Source organism: Dryobates pubescens, chromosome 23 (assembly GCF_014839835.1).
Source record: "Dryobates pubescens isolate bDryPub1 chromosome 23, bDryPub1.pri, whole genome shotgun sequence".
Taxonomy (NCBI): Eukaryota; Metazoa; Chordata; class Aves; order Piciformes; family Picidae; genus Dryobates; species Dryobates pubescens.
This window is the reverse complement of record NC_071634.1, coordinates 1,295,926-1,309,952: the sequence shown is the minus strand read 5'-3', so window position 1 is coordinate 1,309,952 and position 14,027 is coordinate 1,295,926. Positions and strand designations below refer to the sequence as shown.

At 54.4% G+C, this 14,027-nt stretch overlaps 2 protein-coding genes across 2 annotated transcripts; one reads left to right on the top strand and one right to left on the bottom strand.

The window, feature by feature from the left end:
- The first annotated feature begins 433 nt into the window (after nucleotides 1–433).
- On the top strand, nucleotides 434–769 carry LOC128898443 (feather beta keratin-like). Its single transcript, XM_054172271.1, has one exon. It carries the CDS (start codon nucleotides 452–454, stop codon nucleotides 767–769), a length of 318 nt encoding a protein of 105 aa, XP_054028246.1. The 5' UTR covers nucleotides 434–451.
- An 11,061-nt stretch (nucleotides 770–11,830) lies between these two features.
- On the bottom strand, nucleotides 11,831–12,169 carry LOC128898411 (feather beta keratin-like). Its single transcript, XM_054172083.1, has one exon. It carries the CDS (start codon nucleotides 12,146–12,148, stop codon nucleotides 11,831–11,833), a length of 318 nt encoding a protein of 105 aa, XP_054028058.1. The 5' UTR covers nucleotides 12,149–12,169.
- Nucleotides 12,170–14,027: the final 1,858 nt, after the last annotated feature.

Genomic DNA, 14,027 nt, shown 5'->3' with positions numbered 1-14,027 from the left:
CACTGCTTACTCCTCTCACAACAGAAGGCTCCACCATTGAGGAACTGCTGTGCCCAAGAGGGCCTCCAGGCTCCAGCTCACACCCAGCTCCCTCTTTGCTCACAGACAACAGGGCCAGAGGAGCTGTTGCAGGGCCGCAGGAAATGAGACCCCCAGCCACAGGGCAGCCACAAACCACAGCAGCCCAGGGCCACGCCGTGACCTCACTGCTGACACCCCACCTCTGCTGGGCTGGGCTCACCTCTGCTGCCAGCCCTGCCAGCATAAAGCCGGCCCAGTGCCTCTCTCCCTCACAGACGCCTCCTGACGCCTTCTCCTGCGCTCTGCTCCCTCCACCAGGTCAGCCTCCAGCCCCTCACCCTCCTTCTCCTGCCCCAAAGCCCTTCTCTCTCACAGCCCTGCACTCCCTCCACACCCTCTCTCTCTTCCAGGGCCCCTCCACCCCACACCCATGGCCTGCTACGACCGCTGCCGCCCCTGCGGACCCACCCCGCTGGCCAACAGCTGCAACGAGCCCTGCGTCAGGCAGTGCCAGGACTCCCGCGTCTTCATCCAGCCTTCCCCCGTGCTGGTCACCCTGCCAGGACCCATCCTCACCTCCTTCCCCCAGAGCACCGCCGTCGGATCCTCCTCAGGGGCTGCCCTGGGCACCGAGCTCAACGCCCAGGGACAGCCCATCTCCTCCGGCGCCTTCGGCAACGGCTACGGCTACGGCTTGGCTGGCCTGGGCTATGGCTGCGGCGCCGCGAGAGACTGCTACCCCTGCTGAGGGCGCTGCACACCCCCCCTGACACCACACACAGCCTGCAACAACTCCTGCAGCACAAGCCCCTGGCCTGATGCTCGCCCTGCTTGCACCTCACACCGCCTCCCTTCCTGGCCCTAGCTGCTCCTGCCTCTGCCCTCTGCTTTGCCCTCAATAAACTTCTCCTGCACACCAGACCCAGGTGCCTCCTCTGTCTTTCTTCTCCCAAGCCTCTGCCAGCCTCACAGGGGAAAAGGTCTGAGCTCAAGAGGCCGTGGGGGTGGGTTGGAAAGGGACCCGAAGACCTCTCTTCAAAACAAAAGACCCAGCCAGAGCACCAGAGAGTAGCTCAAGGAGACTTCCAGAATGTAACTCAAACCATTCTCATCGCCAAATTCAGGCGTGGACACACCAAGGCACTTCTGCCCACACCTCTCTCACCATCTCTCTCTGGCAACACACTCCTCAAGCAGAGAGTCACGAGTTGGAAAGGTCCCTCAGTACAACTCAGTCCAACCTTTAGCCAACACTACCAATCCAACTCCAAACCATTGCCCTAAGCACCACAGATAGATCAGAGTTTTGGTGACCCTCATCCCATTGTCCTTAGCCATCGATCCCCCCTGGCCAGAGCCCTCTCTAGAACATTCCTACCCTCAAGCACATCAGGCCTCCTGTGGATCTTGGTGTCATCTGCAAGCTTATTGAGTGTGCCCTCCATCGCTTGCCCACATCAGGGATAGAAGATCCTAAAGAGAACAGGCCCCAGCAGAGCCCTGCAGAAGAGCACTGCTGAGCAGCCACCAACTGGATTGGCCTCCATCCACCACCACTCTAGGGGCACAGCCATGCTGCCAGTTTGGTGCCCTGGGCAGAGTCTGCAGCTCCCAGCTGTCAGCAGCCACTTTCTGCAGGAGCAGCCTGTGGGGCACACTGGCAAAGAGCTTCCTAAAGCCCTGCTGAAAACCACCCAAAGCTGCTCCCTCATCCACCACGTGGGGCCCTTGGTATGGAAGGAGATCTGCTCAGGCAGGCAGCACCTGCCTTTCAAACCCCTTGCTGACTGGGCCTCATGGCCCAGTTCTCCACCATGTGCTGTGGGATGGCACTCAAGATCACCTGCTCCATCACCTTCCCTGGCACCAAACTCACACTGTTATAGATGACTCCTGGTAAAAGGTTTTGGTAACAGTTTTATTGGCACTAAAAGATCTTAAAAAGGTAATAAAAGGCAATAAAAGCAATAAAAGCAAAGCAACCAGTTGGGCATGCGAGGGTACAAAACTTCACCCCACAGCACCTTTACAATAGCTTTCTTCATCTTCTATGGTTACATCATCTACAGAAACAAGCTTATGCTAAATAGAAGGCAGGCATATGATAATGAGTCTTCAGAATAGGTGATCAAATCCCTTCTCCCTACATTCTGTGTGGTAGGGGTCAAAGCATCCACTTGCCCGCGTGCTCAGTCGTCCAGGCTTCTTATCTAAAGAAAACAAATTCTCTGCGCTTCTCCTCAGCCTTGGGGTCTCCAATTAGCCAAACACACTGTCTCTGTTTAAGTCTGTAAAATATGCAGCTCCCCCATTGCCCTCAAAACAGGCTCCTGCAAGCTCCTCACCCCCAATCCCAGAGCACTCGGAATTGTCTAACACAGATCACAGAATCACCAGTATATTCATAGCACACACCAACAGCCCTGCAGCGTCCAACATGCTTCTTCTGGCTCTTTGGTGCCATGGGCAGCACCTTGACAAATGTCCGTTCAGCTGGTGTGGTGAAGGCACATTATGCCCAGATAGTGAATCTTGCCCCAGCATGTGGGCAAGCTCCCCCTCCTTCCAGAGCAGGAGAAAAGCCAAGACAAAAGCCAGGCTAGGACGCATCTAGTGCATGCTGTGCTCGTGCATTCCCCAAATATGGTAGAATTCTAGCTTCATGCTTTCCCATAGGTTGAAGCCAGTTGTTTATGAGAATGCCCATTGGTCAAACCCAGCCTCCAGGGATTCTATAAGTATTACCCCAGTTAATAAACAAGTGCCTTCCTCCTCCATTTTGTCTGTGTGCTCACTCGAGAGTGTTAAGTCCGAGCCGCAGCCTCTGCAATTGAGTTTATTGTTGTCTATCTCTGTTACATACATGCACGCGTATCAAAGCACCTGCATGTGAGAAGCGATTGGAAGAATTATTTCCATAGAGGAAGGACACCACGCTGTGCTAAGGCGCCAGAGTCGCCATAGCCAGTCACACCAACTGGGAGAGAGACCCCCGTCACCACCGTATGGACTGGACCAACCCCCGAGTGTAAGGTCTGCCCAGTTGCCAGGGAAAAAGGACTTGACCCGAGTCTGGTCGTCCGCCCAATTGCTTAACCCCACTGTAGTGGGAGAGAAGAGCGCTACGTGCCGCTCTGAACCCTGTTAAACTCCAGGGGCTACTCAAACAGCGTTCATGCTTACGTTGCACTGACCCCCGGGATCGCCCGAGTGCCCTGCTGTTGCTTTAAGCCCAGCGAACGAGAAGCCGCCGCTTGGGAACTTGCCGAGACGGGTCGAACCCTCTCGGGCCCGCCTCACCTGCATCCCTCACTCCCAGGGCCGCCTCTGCAGATTCGCATGCCGCTGCGTCCTCTGGGCACGCCTGCTGGCGGCCGTCAACCCGCCCTGTGGCACGGGTCGACTCTGAGGGCCGGCCCGTCCCGGGATTAGCCCTGCCAGCCCTCCCTTCCGTGCGAGCCAACTCCGCCAGGGCCGAGCCTCGAACCGGCCCCAAACAGAACTGAGCTTTGCCCTCAACTCGACCAGAAGCCGTCACGTCCCATCGAGTGGCCAAGCGGCGGAACTGCACCCTTCTTGCATATAACTAGAGAAATAAGTTGTAATTAGTTTAAATAAGTTCTAAAAATAACACTAAGCCATTTATGGGATCTATTTCACGAACGTGCACTAGAACATGCACATAAGTTGGTGATCCATCAGCTATTAACAATTTTATAATATTAAGAAAAATAATATTTTTCATAATTCATATTTCATAATTCATAAATTAATAACCTCTTCACCACAGCTGGGCAAACCTGGACTGCTGGGAAACAATGGAAAGTGTCTTGCTGAGCTCCTCCACCAGCTCCCTCAGTAGCCTTGCCTGCCTCCCTCCAGCCCCACAGACCTGGGTGTGTCTCACTGGTGCTCCTTCCTGACCATTTCCCCTTGGAGAAGACAAAGGAACTTCTGCTGTGCAGAAGCAGCAGCAATCCTACTTGGCTTTGCCCTCTCTCATTTGCTCCCTTCAGAAGCTCACAAAGCCCTTGGAGTCCTCCTGGGTTCCCTGCTTTGGCATCCACAGGTCAGGAACTCTTCTCTTGAGGAGCTCCAGCCCCAGCTCTCTGTGCAGCCAGCCTACCCTACCCCAGGGCCTTCTCTTTCTCCAGGAAGTCTTCAAGAAACCTGTGCACATGGCACTTTGGCACGTGCTTTAATGCCCATGGTGGGGCTAGGGCAATGCTTGCACTTGATCCTCTTAGAGGTCCTCTCCAATCCAAACAGTTCTCTGATTCTGGCACTCTATGACCTGCTGCTGAGCCACCAAGAGGTCCTGCTTGAAGACTGTCTGGTCAGGCCTGCTCATCCTGGACTCCTGTGCCCTTCAGGACGGCCTCCCAAGATACTTTGCCAAGCAGGTCAAGGTGAAGTGTGTCTTCTGCAAGTCCAGGGTGGCAGAGCTGCTGACTTCACTGCTTACTCCTCTCAGAACAGAAGGCTCCAGCATAGAGGAACTGCTGTGCCCAAGGCGGCCTCCAGGCTCCAGCTCACACACAGCTCCCTCTTTGCTCACAGACAACAAGGCCAGAGGAGCCATTGCAGGGCTGCCAGGAAATGAGACCCCCAGCCACAAGGCAGCCACAAACCACAGCAGCCCAGTGCCACGCTATGACCTCACTGCTGACACCCCACCTCTGCTGGGCTGGGCTCACCTCTGCTGCCAGCCCTGCCAGCATAAAGCCGGCCAGGACTCCCGCGTCTTCATCCAGCCTTCCCCCGTGCTGGTCACCCTGCCAGGACCCATCCTCACCTCCTTCCCCCAGAGCACCGCCGTCGGATCCTCCTCAGGGGCTGCCCTGGGCACCGAGCTCAACGCCCAGGGACAGCCCATCTCCTCCGGCGCCTTCGGCAACGGCTACGGCTACGGCTTGGCTGGCCTGGGCTATGGCTGCGGCGCCGTGAGAGGCTGCTACCCCTGCTGAGGGCCCTGCACACCCCCCCTGACACCACATGCAGCCTGCAACAGCTCCTGCAGCACAAGTCCCTGGCCTGATGCTCACCCTGCTTGCCCCTCACACCGCCTCCCTTCCTGGCCCTTGCTGCTCCTGCCTCTGCCCTCTGCTTTGCCCTCAATAAACTTCTCCTGCACACCAGACCCACATGCCTCCTCTGCCTTTCTTCTCCCAAGCCTCAGCCTCACAGGGGAAAAGGTCTGAGCTCAAGAGGCCATGGGGGTTGGTTGGAAAAGAGCCACAAGCTCTCTCTTAGGTGCTCTGTCCTGAACAAAAGCTCCACAGGACAGCACAGCAGGGCTCCTGCTGATTAGGGCCTGATCTCCTCCTTGTTTTCTACATTGCCTTCTATAAAGTTCTCCTGCACACCAGTTTTACGTCGCTGCTCTGCCTTTCTTTTACCAAACCTCTGCTAGCCTCAGCCAGAACAAAGCCAGACGCTATTACATTTGGGATCTGGATGTGCTGGAAGGTGTCCAGAGAACGGCCATGAGGAAGAGCAGAGGGCTGGAGCACCTCTCCTCTGAGGATAGACTGAAGGAGTTGGGGCTGTTCAGTCTGGAGAAGAGAAGGCTCCCAGGTGACCTAATTGTGGCCTTCCAGGATTTGAAGGGGGCTACTAGAAGGCTGGGGAGGGATGCCTCAGGATCTCAGTGATAGGACTAGGGGGAATGGAATGAAGCCGGAGGTGGGGAGATTCAGGCTGGAGGTGAGGAGGAAGTTCTTCCCCATGAGTGTGGTAAAGCCCTGGAATGGGTTGTCCAGGGAGGTGGTTGAGGCCCCAGCCCTGGAGGTGTTTAAGCCCAGGCTGGATGAGGCTCTGGCCAGCCTGATCTAGTGTGGGGTGTCCCTGCCCATGGAACGGGGGTTGGAACTAGATGATCCTTGTGGTCCCTTCCAACCCTGACTGATACTATGAGACTATGATACTAAGTTCACAGTCCATTCTGGCTGTCCTCTGATGTAGATGATTCAGAAGTCCCAAACCCAGGAAACAGGAAAACAGAAAACAGTTTGTCTCTCCACAGACAAAGCGAAGAAAAGGAGCAGGGACTCTCAGGTGACTCAGGGCTCTCAAGGTTCTCAGGGGCTCGTACACCGTAGACTCCTCATGGATTCTTCCTTTGGGTGGGATGTATCTGTACAACACTCTGAAATTAAACTCTCTCAGCTCAAGTTAAATTTCTCTGTGGAATACACTGAATTTCACCATTCTCTTGCATTACCCAGCAAGTGTGACCAGGACCTGCAGCTGAGACCACCCCTCGGACAGGTTTCGCCTCTCCTGAGGGAGAAAATACCCAAACAGTTTTACCTAACAGATTCTTTTCTCTAACAACAGGAACTCCATCACCTTCTACTTTCTGTAGCAGACCTGAGTGTGCAGGCCCAGCTCGGTTCACTGAACCTCTGCTGGTCACCAGCCAGGTTGCTTGTGCTAAATGCTTCTCCCAGTTTTTCAAAGCTCCACCTCCCATGGCTTTGAGAGTGGTCTTCAACAAACCGTTGTAGCGTTCCATCTTCCCTGCAGCTGGTGCATAGTAGGGGATGTGGAATATCCACTCCATGCCGTGCTCTTTTGCCCAGCTCTTCACAAGGTTGTTCTTGAAGTGAGTTCCCTTGTCCGACTCAATCCTCTCTGGAGTTCCGTGTCTCCACAGGATCTGTCTCTCCAGACCCAGAATGGTGTTGCGTGCAGTTGCATGTGGAACTGCATAAGTTTCCAGCCATCCAGTGTTCGCCTCTACCATAGTAAGCACGTACTGCTTACCAGAACGAGAACGTGGTAGAGTGATGTAGTCAATCTGCCAAGCTTCACCATACCTGTACCTGGACCATCTGTCACCATACCACAAGGGCTTAATTCGCTTTGCCTGCTTAATAGCCACACCAATGTCACAGTCATGGATGACTTGTGTAATGGCATCCATGGAAATGTCTATGGATCTGTCAGGAGCCCATTGGTATGTTGCATCTCTGCCTTGATGTCCTGATGCATCGTGAGCCCACCGAGCTAAGAATATCTCACCTCGGTGTTTCCAGTCGAGATCAAGTTCAGAGTCCTTGTCTGCTTGAGAAACTCTTGCAGCTAGATCTGCTTGATGGTTGTGCTGCTGTTCCTCAGTAGCTTTGCTCTTAGGAATGTGAGCATCAATGTGTCTCACCTTCACTGGAATTCTCTCGATTCGATCAGCAATGTCCTGCCACAAGTCAGCTGCCAAGCTCAGAAACAGCAGCTGCTTAGACTCCAACTCCAAAGAGACAGAGAGTGACTGACTGAGATTCAAAATGAACTAAAACTTTAAAGTTGCAGTCTACCAATCTACCAATGAAATTCATTTAGAATAATCTTTGTTTTCCTTCTTACACCAAGACATTCAGCTAGAGTGTCTCAGGAACTGTCTCTTCTTAAAGGCATAGCCTAAAAAACGGTCACAGTTGGGCTGGAGCATGTCCAGGGAAGAGCAACAAAGGCTGGAGAAGGGCCTGGAGCCCCTGGGCTAGAGGAGGTGCTGAGGGAGCTGGGGGGGGTTGGGTGACTATGATATAGTTGCCATTTCAGAAACATGGTGGGATAGCCACATGATTGCAGTCCTACACTGAGGGGTTATAGGCTCTTTAGGTGAGCCAGGCAAGGGAGAAGAGGAGGAGGGGTGGCTCTGTATATTAGGGAGTCGCTCGATGCCACAGCGCTTGAGGTGGAGAATGAAGGGATTGAGAGCCTGTGGGTTAAAATCAGAGGGCAGCCTAACAAACCTGATGTCCAGGTTGGAGTCTGTTATGGACCACCCAACCAGGATGAGGAGGCAGATGAAACATTCCATAAACAATAGGAGGCTGTCTCAAGATCATCAGATCTTGTCCTTGTGGGTGACTTCAACCTGCCAGATATCTGCTGGGATCTTAATTCAGCAGAGAGGAGGCAGTCCAGAAGATTCCTGGAGCGCATGGAGAACCGCTTCCTGATGCAGATGTTAAGTGAGCCTGCCAGGGGACAGGCTCTGCTTGACCTGCTGCTCTCCAATAGGGAAGGGTTGGTGGGAGATGTGACCGTGGGAGGCTGCCTAGGGTGCAGTGACCACGAGATAGTGAAGTTTTCAATCTGCAGGGAGATAGGGAAGAGCACCAACAGAACCTTCACCTTGGACTGCAGGAGGGTGAACTTCAGCCTCTTTAAGAAACTTATTTGCAAAGTTCCCTGGGTAGCAACCCTCAAGAACCGAGGGGTCCAGGAGGGTTGGAGCTGCTTCAAACAGGAGCTCTTGAAGGCACAGGAACTGGTGGTTCCCATGTGCCAAAAGATAAGCTGAGGGGAAGGCTCTGGGCCTGAATGAACAAGCAGCTCCTGGAGGATTGAAGGGGAGAAAAGAGGCTATGTCACCTTGGGAAGGAGGGGAAGGCTTCTCCTGATATATTTAAAGATGCTGTTAGATTATGTAGGAGAAAAATTGGAGAAGCAAAGGCCCAGATGGAACTGAAGCTGAACGCCTCAGTGAGAGACAATAAAAAGCATTGTTACAAATATATCAACACTAAAGAGAAGGGCAAGAGGAACCTGCGCTCCTTATTGGACCTGGAGGGGAACACTGTGACTGAAGACAAGGCAAAGGCTGAGGTCCTGAACACCTTCTTTGCTTCAATGTTTAACAGCAAGGCAGGAGTTCAGGACCAGTGGCTCCTGAGCTGGGCAATAGGGTCGGGGAGCAGTGTAGTGCCCTGGAAATCCATGAGGAATTAGCTGGGGACCTGCTGAGCCACTTGGACACTCACAAGTCCATGGGACCGGTTAGGATCCATCCTAGGGTGCTGAGAGAGCTGACAGATGAGCTGCCAAGCCACTCTCCATCACTTTCCTCCAGTCCTGGCTCACTGGAGAGGTCCCAGATGACTGAAACTGGCCAAGGTGGTCCCCATTCACAAGAAGGGACGGATTGAGGAACCTGGAAGCTCCAGGCCAGTCAGCCTGACCTCAGTGCCAGGGAAAGCAATGGAGCAGATTATCTTGGCAGCAATAACTGCACCTGAAGGATGGCCAAGGGCTCAGGTCCAGCCAGCATGGATTTAGGAAGGGCAGGTCCTGCCTCTCCAACCTGATCTCCTTCCATGCCCAGGTGACTGCCTGGTGGCTGTGGGGCAGGCTGTGGATGTGGTCTGCCTGGACTTCAGCAAGGCCTTTGACACTGTCCCCCACAGTGGACTGCTCTGTAAGCTGTCAGCTCGTGGCTTGGACAGCAACAATCTGACCTGGGTTAGGAACTGGATGGAGGCTGAGCCCAGAGAGTGGTGGTGAATGGTGCCACAGCCAGCTGGCAGCCAGGCACCAGTGGCATGCCACAGGGATCAGTGCTGGGCCCCATCCTCTTTAACATCCTCACTGATGAGATGGATGAGGGGATTGAGGCAGATGACACCAAGTTGGGAGCAGATGTTGGTCAGTTAGAGGGCAGAAGGGCTCTGCAGAGGGACCTCAACCAACTGGACAGATGGGCAGAGGCCAACAGGATGGCATTCAACAAATCCAAGAGCCAGGTGCTGTACTTTGGCCACAACAACTCCATGCAGAGCTACAGGCTGGGGTCAGAGTGGCTGAGAGCTGTCAAACAGAGAGGGACCTGGGGGTGCTGATTGACAGCTGCCTGAACATGAGCCAGCAGTGTGCCCAGGGGGCCAAGAAGGCCAATGGCATCCTGGCCTGCATTAAGAATAGTGTGGCCAGCAGGAGCAGGGAATTCATTGTGCCCCTGCACATTGCACTGGTTAGGCCACACCTTGAGTCCTGTGTCCAGTTCTGGGCCCCTCAGTTTAAGAAGGACATTGAGACACTTGAATGTGTCCAGAGAAGGGCAACCAGCACCAGAACAAGGGGACACAGTCTCAAGCTGCGCATGGGGAGGTTTAGACTCGAGGTGAGGAGAAGGTTCTTCACTGAGCAAGTCGTTTGTCATTGGAATGGGCTGCCTTGGTTATAGATGTCGATAAAACTGCTATCAAGCTGCAAAAGCCGTGTCGAGAATGCATAAACTGCATAAATGCATAAGCTGGAACAGCGGATGGCTGCCACAGTGACAGGAACTTTGTCAGGACGAGATGCAGCCCCAGTTCTATCTGAGTTGCAGCCGAACGCTGCGTTTGAAGAGTATCACCAGGGCCGCCCCCGGCACATCGTACGGCGACCACACCGCGTTTACCAGCCGCCACCACTGGCGTTCGCCTCAAGCAGAGAAAAAGCCGAAAAAGGGCAGCGAAACCTGTGCCTCAGTGTGTTCAACCCATTCATCAACATCTTCCTCTGATATCGCCAGCGAGGGCTCGGATTCGGAAGACGACAACACCGATGCTGAGAAATTCACACAGCGCCGACTTTGCTTTACAGCCCCTCTTAGAAACAACGGAGCGCTTGGAGGCTTGCGGTTACGGCATTCTTGCGACCGCACCCCGCCCGCGAGCCCTGCCGGCCCCCACGGATACCGACGGCTCCGACCAAGGCAGTACCGGCTGACGCACCACCGACACCGGCAGCACCGACAGTAGCGGCGGCCGCGGCAGCGCCCCCACTCCCCCAGTGGCTTCAGCTGCGCTACTCTGCTCAGATTTAAAGCAGCAGTGCTAATTTTATCATTTCTGGTTGTAATGTCTTTCAGAGGTTTGTTATTCAGAGTTTTGCTAAGTTTTCCTAATAAGCATAACGAATAGTAAGCACTTGGTGTTTACAGGTACGTAGTACATAGTAATTGTAGCAAGGTAGGCCTACTCAGTGATGAGTTCAAATGGTCAGATTCTCTTTTGGTTCGAACCTTCTTAGTTGTGTGCCTAGGCGTTTCAAAGGAGCTCCCTGTAATATAGTTAAGGTTTGGAGTGAACAGGTATTCATTTTTAAAGGTATTCTTTAGCTAATGTGCAGAAGAATCAAGACTATGAGGAAGCAGCATTTTGAATATCGATGATAATCGATCAAGCTGCTATTGATTTTTTGCTTTTAGCTCACGGTCATAGCTGTGAAGAGTTTGAAGGCAAGTGTTGCTTTAATTTGCCTGATCACAGTCAATTCATATAAATCTTGTTTGACTAGAGGATCAACACTCAATCAACTGTTAAAGATGTTACTCCTTTTGATCAATGGCTTCAATCTTGGTTTGGTAATATGTCTCCTTGGCTGCTGGGCTTACTTAAAGAAGGTTTAGGCTGGCTTGGTATTGTCTTGTTGGTTTTGCTTGTTTTGCGTATTACATATGGATTGTGTCCTGAGGCTGCTCCCCAGGGGGTACGTTGTGGATGCCATAGGAAGGTAAGAGCATGGCCTGGGGACATCCACCTGGGTGGAATGAGGACACTGGCCAGGCAGATGGTCCACCAAGGACCCAGCACTACACCAACTGCGGGTTCCACAGCAAGGCTGGCGGTCAGCTGGGCAGCCTGTTGAGGGACTTGGGCAGAGGCATCACAGAGGAATATTGTGGTGTTGGAGCCTTTGTGTGAGGCCCTGCTGGGGCTGTGTCACAATCCAAACCCTCCCAAGGTGCCGCTGTGAGGTGTTGCTGGTGGCATATTTCTGAGGAGAGCTCTTGTGGACCTTTTTGAGTGACTGCAAAGGCCAGGGCAGCCCTGGCCTTGAGAAGAAATTGAGAGGAGGCATGTGAGTCTGGTGTGCAGGAGAAGTTTATTGAGGGCAAAGCAGAGGGCAGAGGCAGGAGCAGCAAGGGCCAGGAAGGGAGGCAGTGTGAGGGGCAAGCAGGCTGAGCATGAGGCCAGGGGCTTGTGCTGCAGGAGCTGTTGCAGGCTGTGTGTGGTGTCAGGGGGGGTGTGCAGGGCCCTCAGCAGGGGTAGCAGCCTCTTGCGGCGCCGCAGCCATAGCCCAGGCCAGCCAAGCCGTAGCCGTAGCCGTTGCCGAAGGCGCCGGAGGAGATGGGCTGTCCCTGGGCGTTGAGCTCGGTGCCCAGGGCAGCCCCTGAGGAGGATCCGACGGCGGTGCTCTGGGGGAAGGAGGTGAGGATGGGTCCTGGCAGGGTGACCAGCACGGGGGAAGGCTGGATGAAGACGCGGGAGTCCTGGCACTGCAAGGCGCAGGGCTCGTTGCAGCTGTTGGCCAGCGGGGTGGGTCCGCAGGGGCGGCAGCGGTCGTAGCAGGCCATGGGTGTGGGGTGGAGGGGCCCTGGAAGAGAGAGAGGGTGTGGAGGGAGCACAGGGCTGTGAGAGAGATGGCCTTTGGGGCAGGAGAAGGAGGGTGAGGGGCTGGAGGCTGACCTGGTGGAGGGAGCAGAGCGCAGGAGAAGGCGTCAGGAGGCGTCTGTGAGGGAGAGAGGCGCTGGGCCGGCTTTATGCTGGCAGGGCTGGCAGCAGAGGTGAGCCCAGCCCAGCAGAGGTGGGGTGTCAGCAGTGAGGTCATGGCGTGGCACTGGGCTGCTGTGGCTTGTGGCTGCCTTGTGGCTGGGGGTCTCATTTCCTGCAGCCCTGCAACAGCTCCTCTGGCCCTGTTGTCTGTGAGCAAAAAGGGAGCTGTGTGTGAGCTGAAGCCTGGAGGCTGTCTTGGGCACAGCAGTTCCTTTATGGTGGAGCCTTCTGTTCTGAGAGGAGTAAGCAGTGAGGTCAGCAGTTCTGCCACCCTGCACTTTCTAAACAAAGATTATGGCCTCTTGAGGTGCTGGTGCATAAGAGTCCCTTTGGAGTCAGGCATGAAGGTCAAAAGTGCCCAGAAGGGCGAGAGCCTTTACATTGGAAGTCATGTGGATTCAATTGCAGACTGTCCCCATGCTCCTAAAGAGAAGCAGGTTCTGAATAAGGGCAGCCTAGCTGAACAGAGAAAATGTGACTTAGCCTGGCTCAGGTGCAGCTGAGCCTGTGTGTAGGCCTGGTGTTTGTCGCCAGAGTGCTGCATGCAGCATGCAGCTGCAGAGTCCAGGCCCAGGTGCTGGGGCTTCCTGGCAAGGGTTGGGCAATGGCTATGAGCCCAGGTGAGCATTTCCAGGCTGTTTTTCAGACAAGCAGTGCTGGATGCTGAGGAAAATGAAGGGAGGTGGGAAGGAGTGGTGTGGGACTGGGTGTGGGCAAGAATGCTGAGGGAGCTGACTGCTGACCTTGGGAGGCCACTGTGCCTTAGCTTGGGATGGCCATGGTGCCTTGGAGCTATTCTTGAGGAGTGTGAGAAATCTCAGAGCCCTCCTGTGTTTGAGGCTTCAGTAGGAAGATCTGAGATATTAGACCCTGGTGAGCCTGACGTTGTCTCTAGGGCAGGTTCTCCAGAAACTCCTCCTGGCAAGCTCTGCCAGGCTCCTGGATGCCAAGAAGGGGATGGGGAGTTGTCAGCCTGGGTTCTAGAAGGGAAACTGTCCTTGGCCATCCTCCATGTGTTCTCCATTGAACTGGGTGGCTTTGTGGAGGCACAGAGAGCTGTGGCTGATATTGCCCTCTTTAAAGCTGTGAGAGATTCTGCAGTGCATGCTGCTACAGAAGCTGGCCAGCAGCCTGCTCTGTAAGTGGCCAGTGAGGTGGACTGCAGAGTGCTTAAGCTCTGTGCCCAGAGGCTTCTGATGAGTGCCCCAAAATCTGGCTGGGGCAAGTCTCAAGTGGTGGAGCCCAGAACTCGTATCCTTGGGGCCCTGTGTTGGCCATCCTCATCCATCCCTGGGGTAAGGTGAAAGGGTGCCCAGCAGGCAGGTGGCAGCAGGTGATGGCCATGTGAGGAGGCTAAAGAGGAAGAGTGAGCTTGACTACAGGCCTGATGGTGTCACCCCTGTGCCCAGCAAGACCATGGAGAAGATCTTGCTGGAGACTGTGGCAAGATGAGCAGAGAACAGAGAGGTGCTGAGTGACAAGCAGCATGGCTTCAAGAAGGTCTCAGTGTGGCTGACAAATTTGGTGGCCTTCTGCAAGAGGGTTGGAGTGTTGGTGGGTAAGGGCAGAGCACCTGATGTCACCTACCTGGACGTGTGCAAAGCGTTTGTCAGTGTCCTGCACAACAGCCAAGTCTCTCAACTGAAGAGCTGTGGACTTGCTGGGGGGACAGGTTGGTGG

Excerpts from the sequence above, each read along its gene's own strand:
- LOC128898443 (XM_054172271.1), top strand. The coding sequence starts at position 452 with ATGGCCTGCTACGACCGCTGCCGCCCCTGCGGACCCACCCCGCTGGCC.
- LOC128898411 (XM_054172083.1), bottom strand. The coding sequence starts at position 12,148 with ATGGCCTGCTACGACCGCTGCCGCCCCTGCGGACCCACCCCGCTGGCC.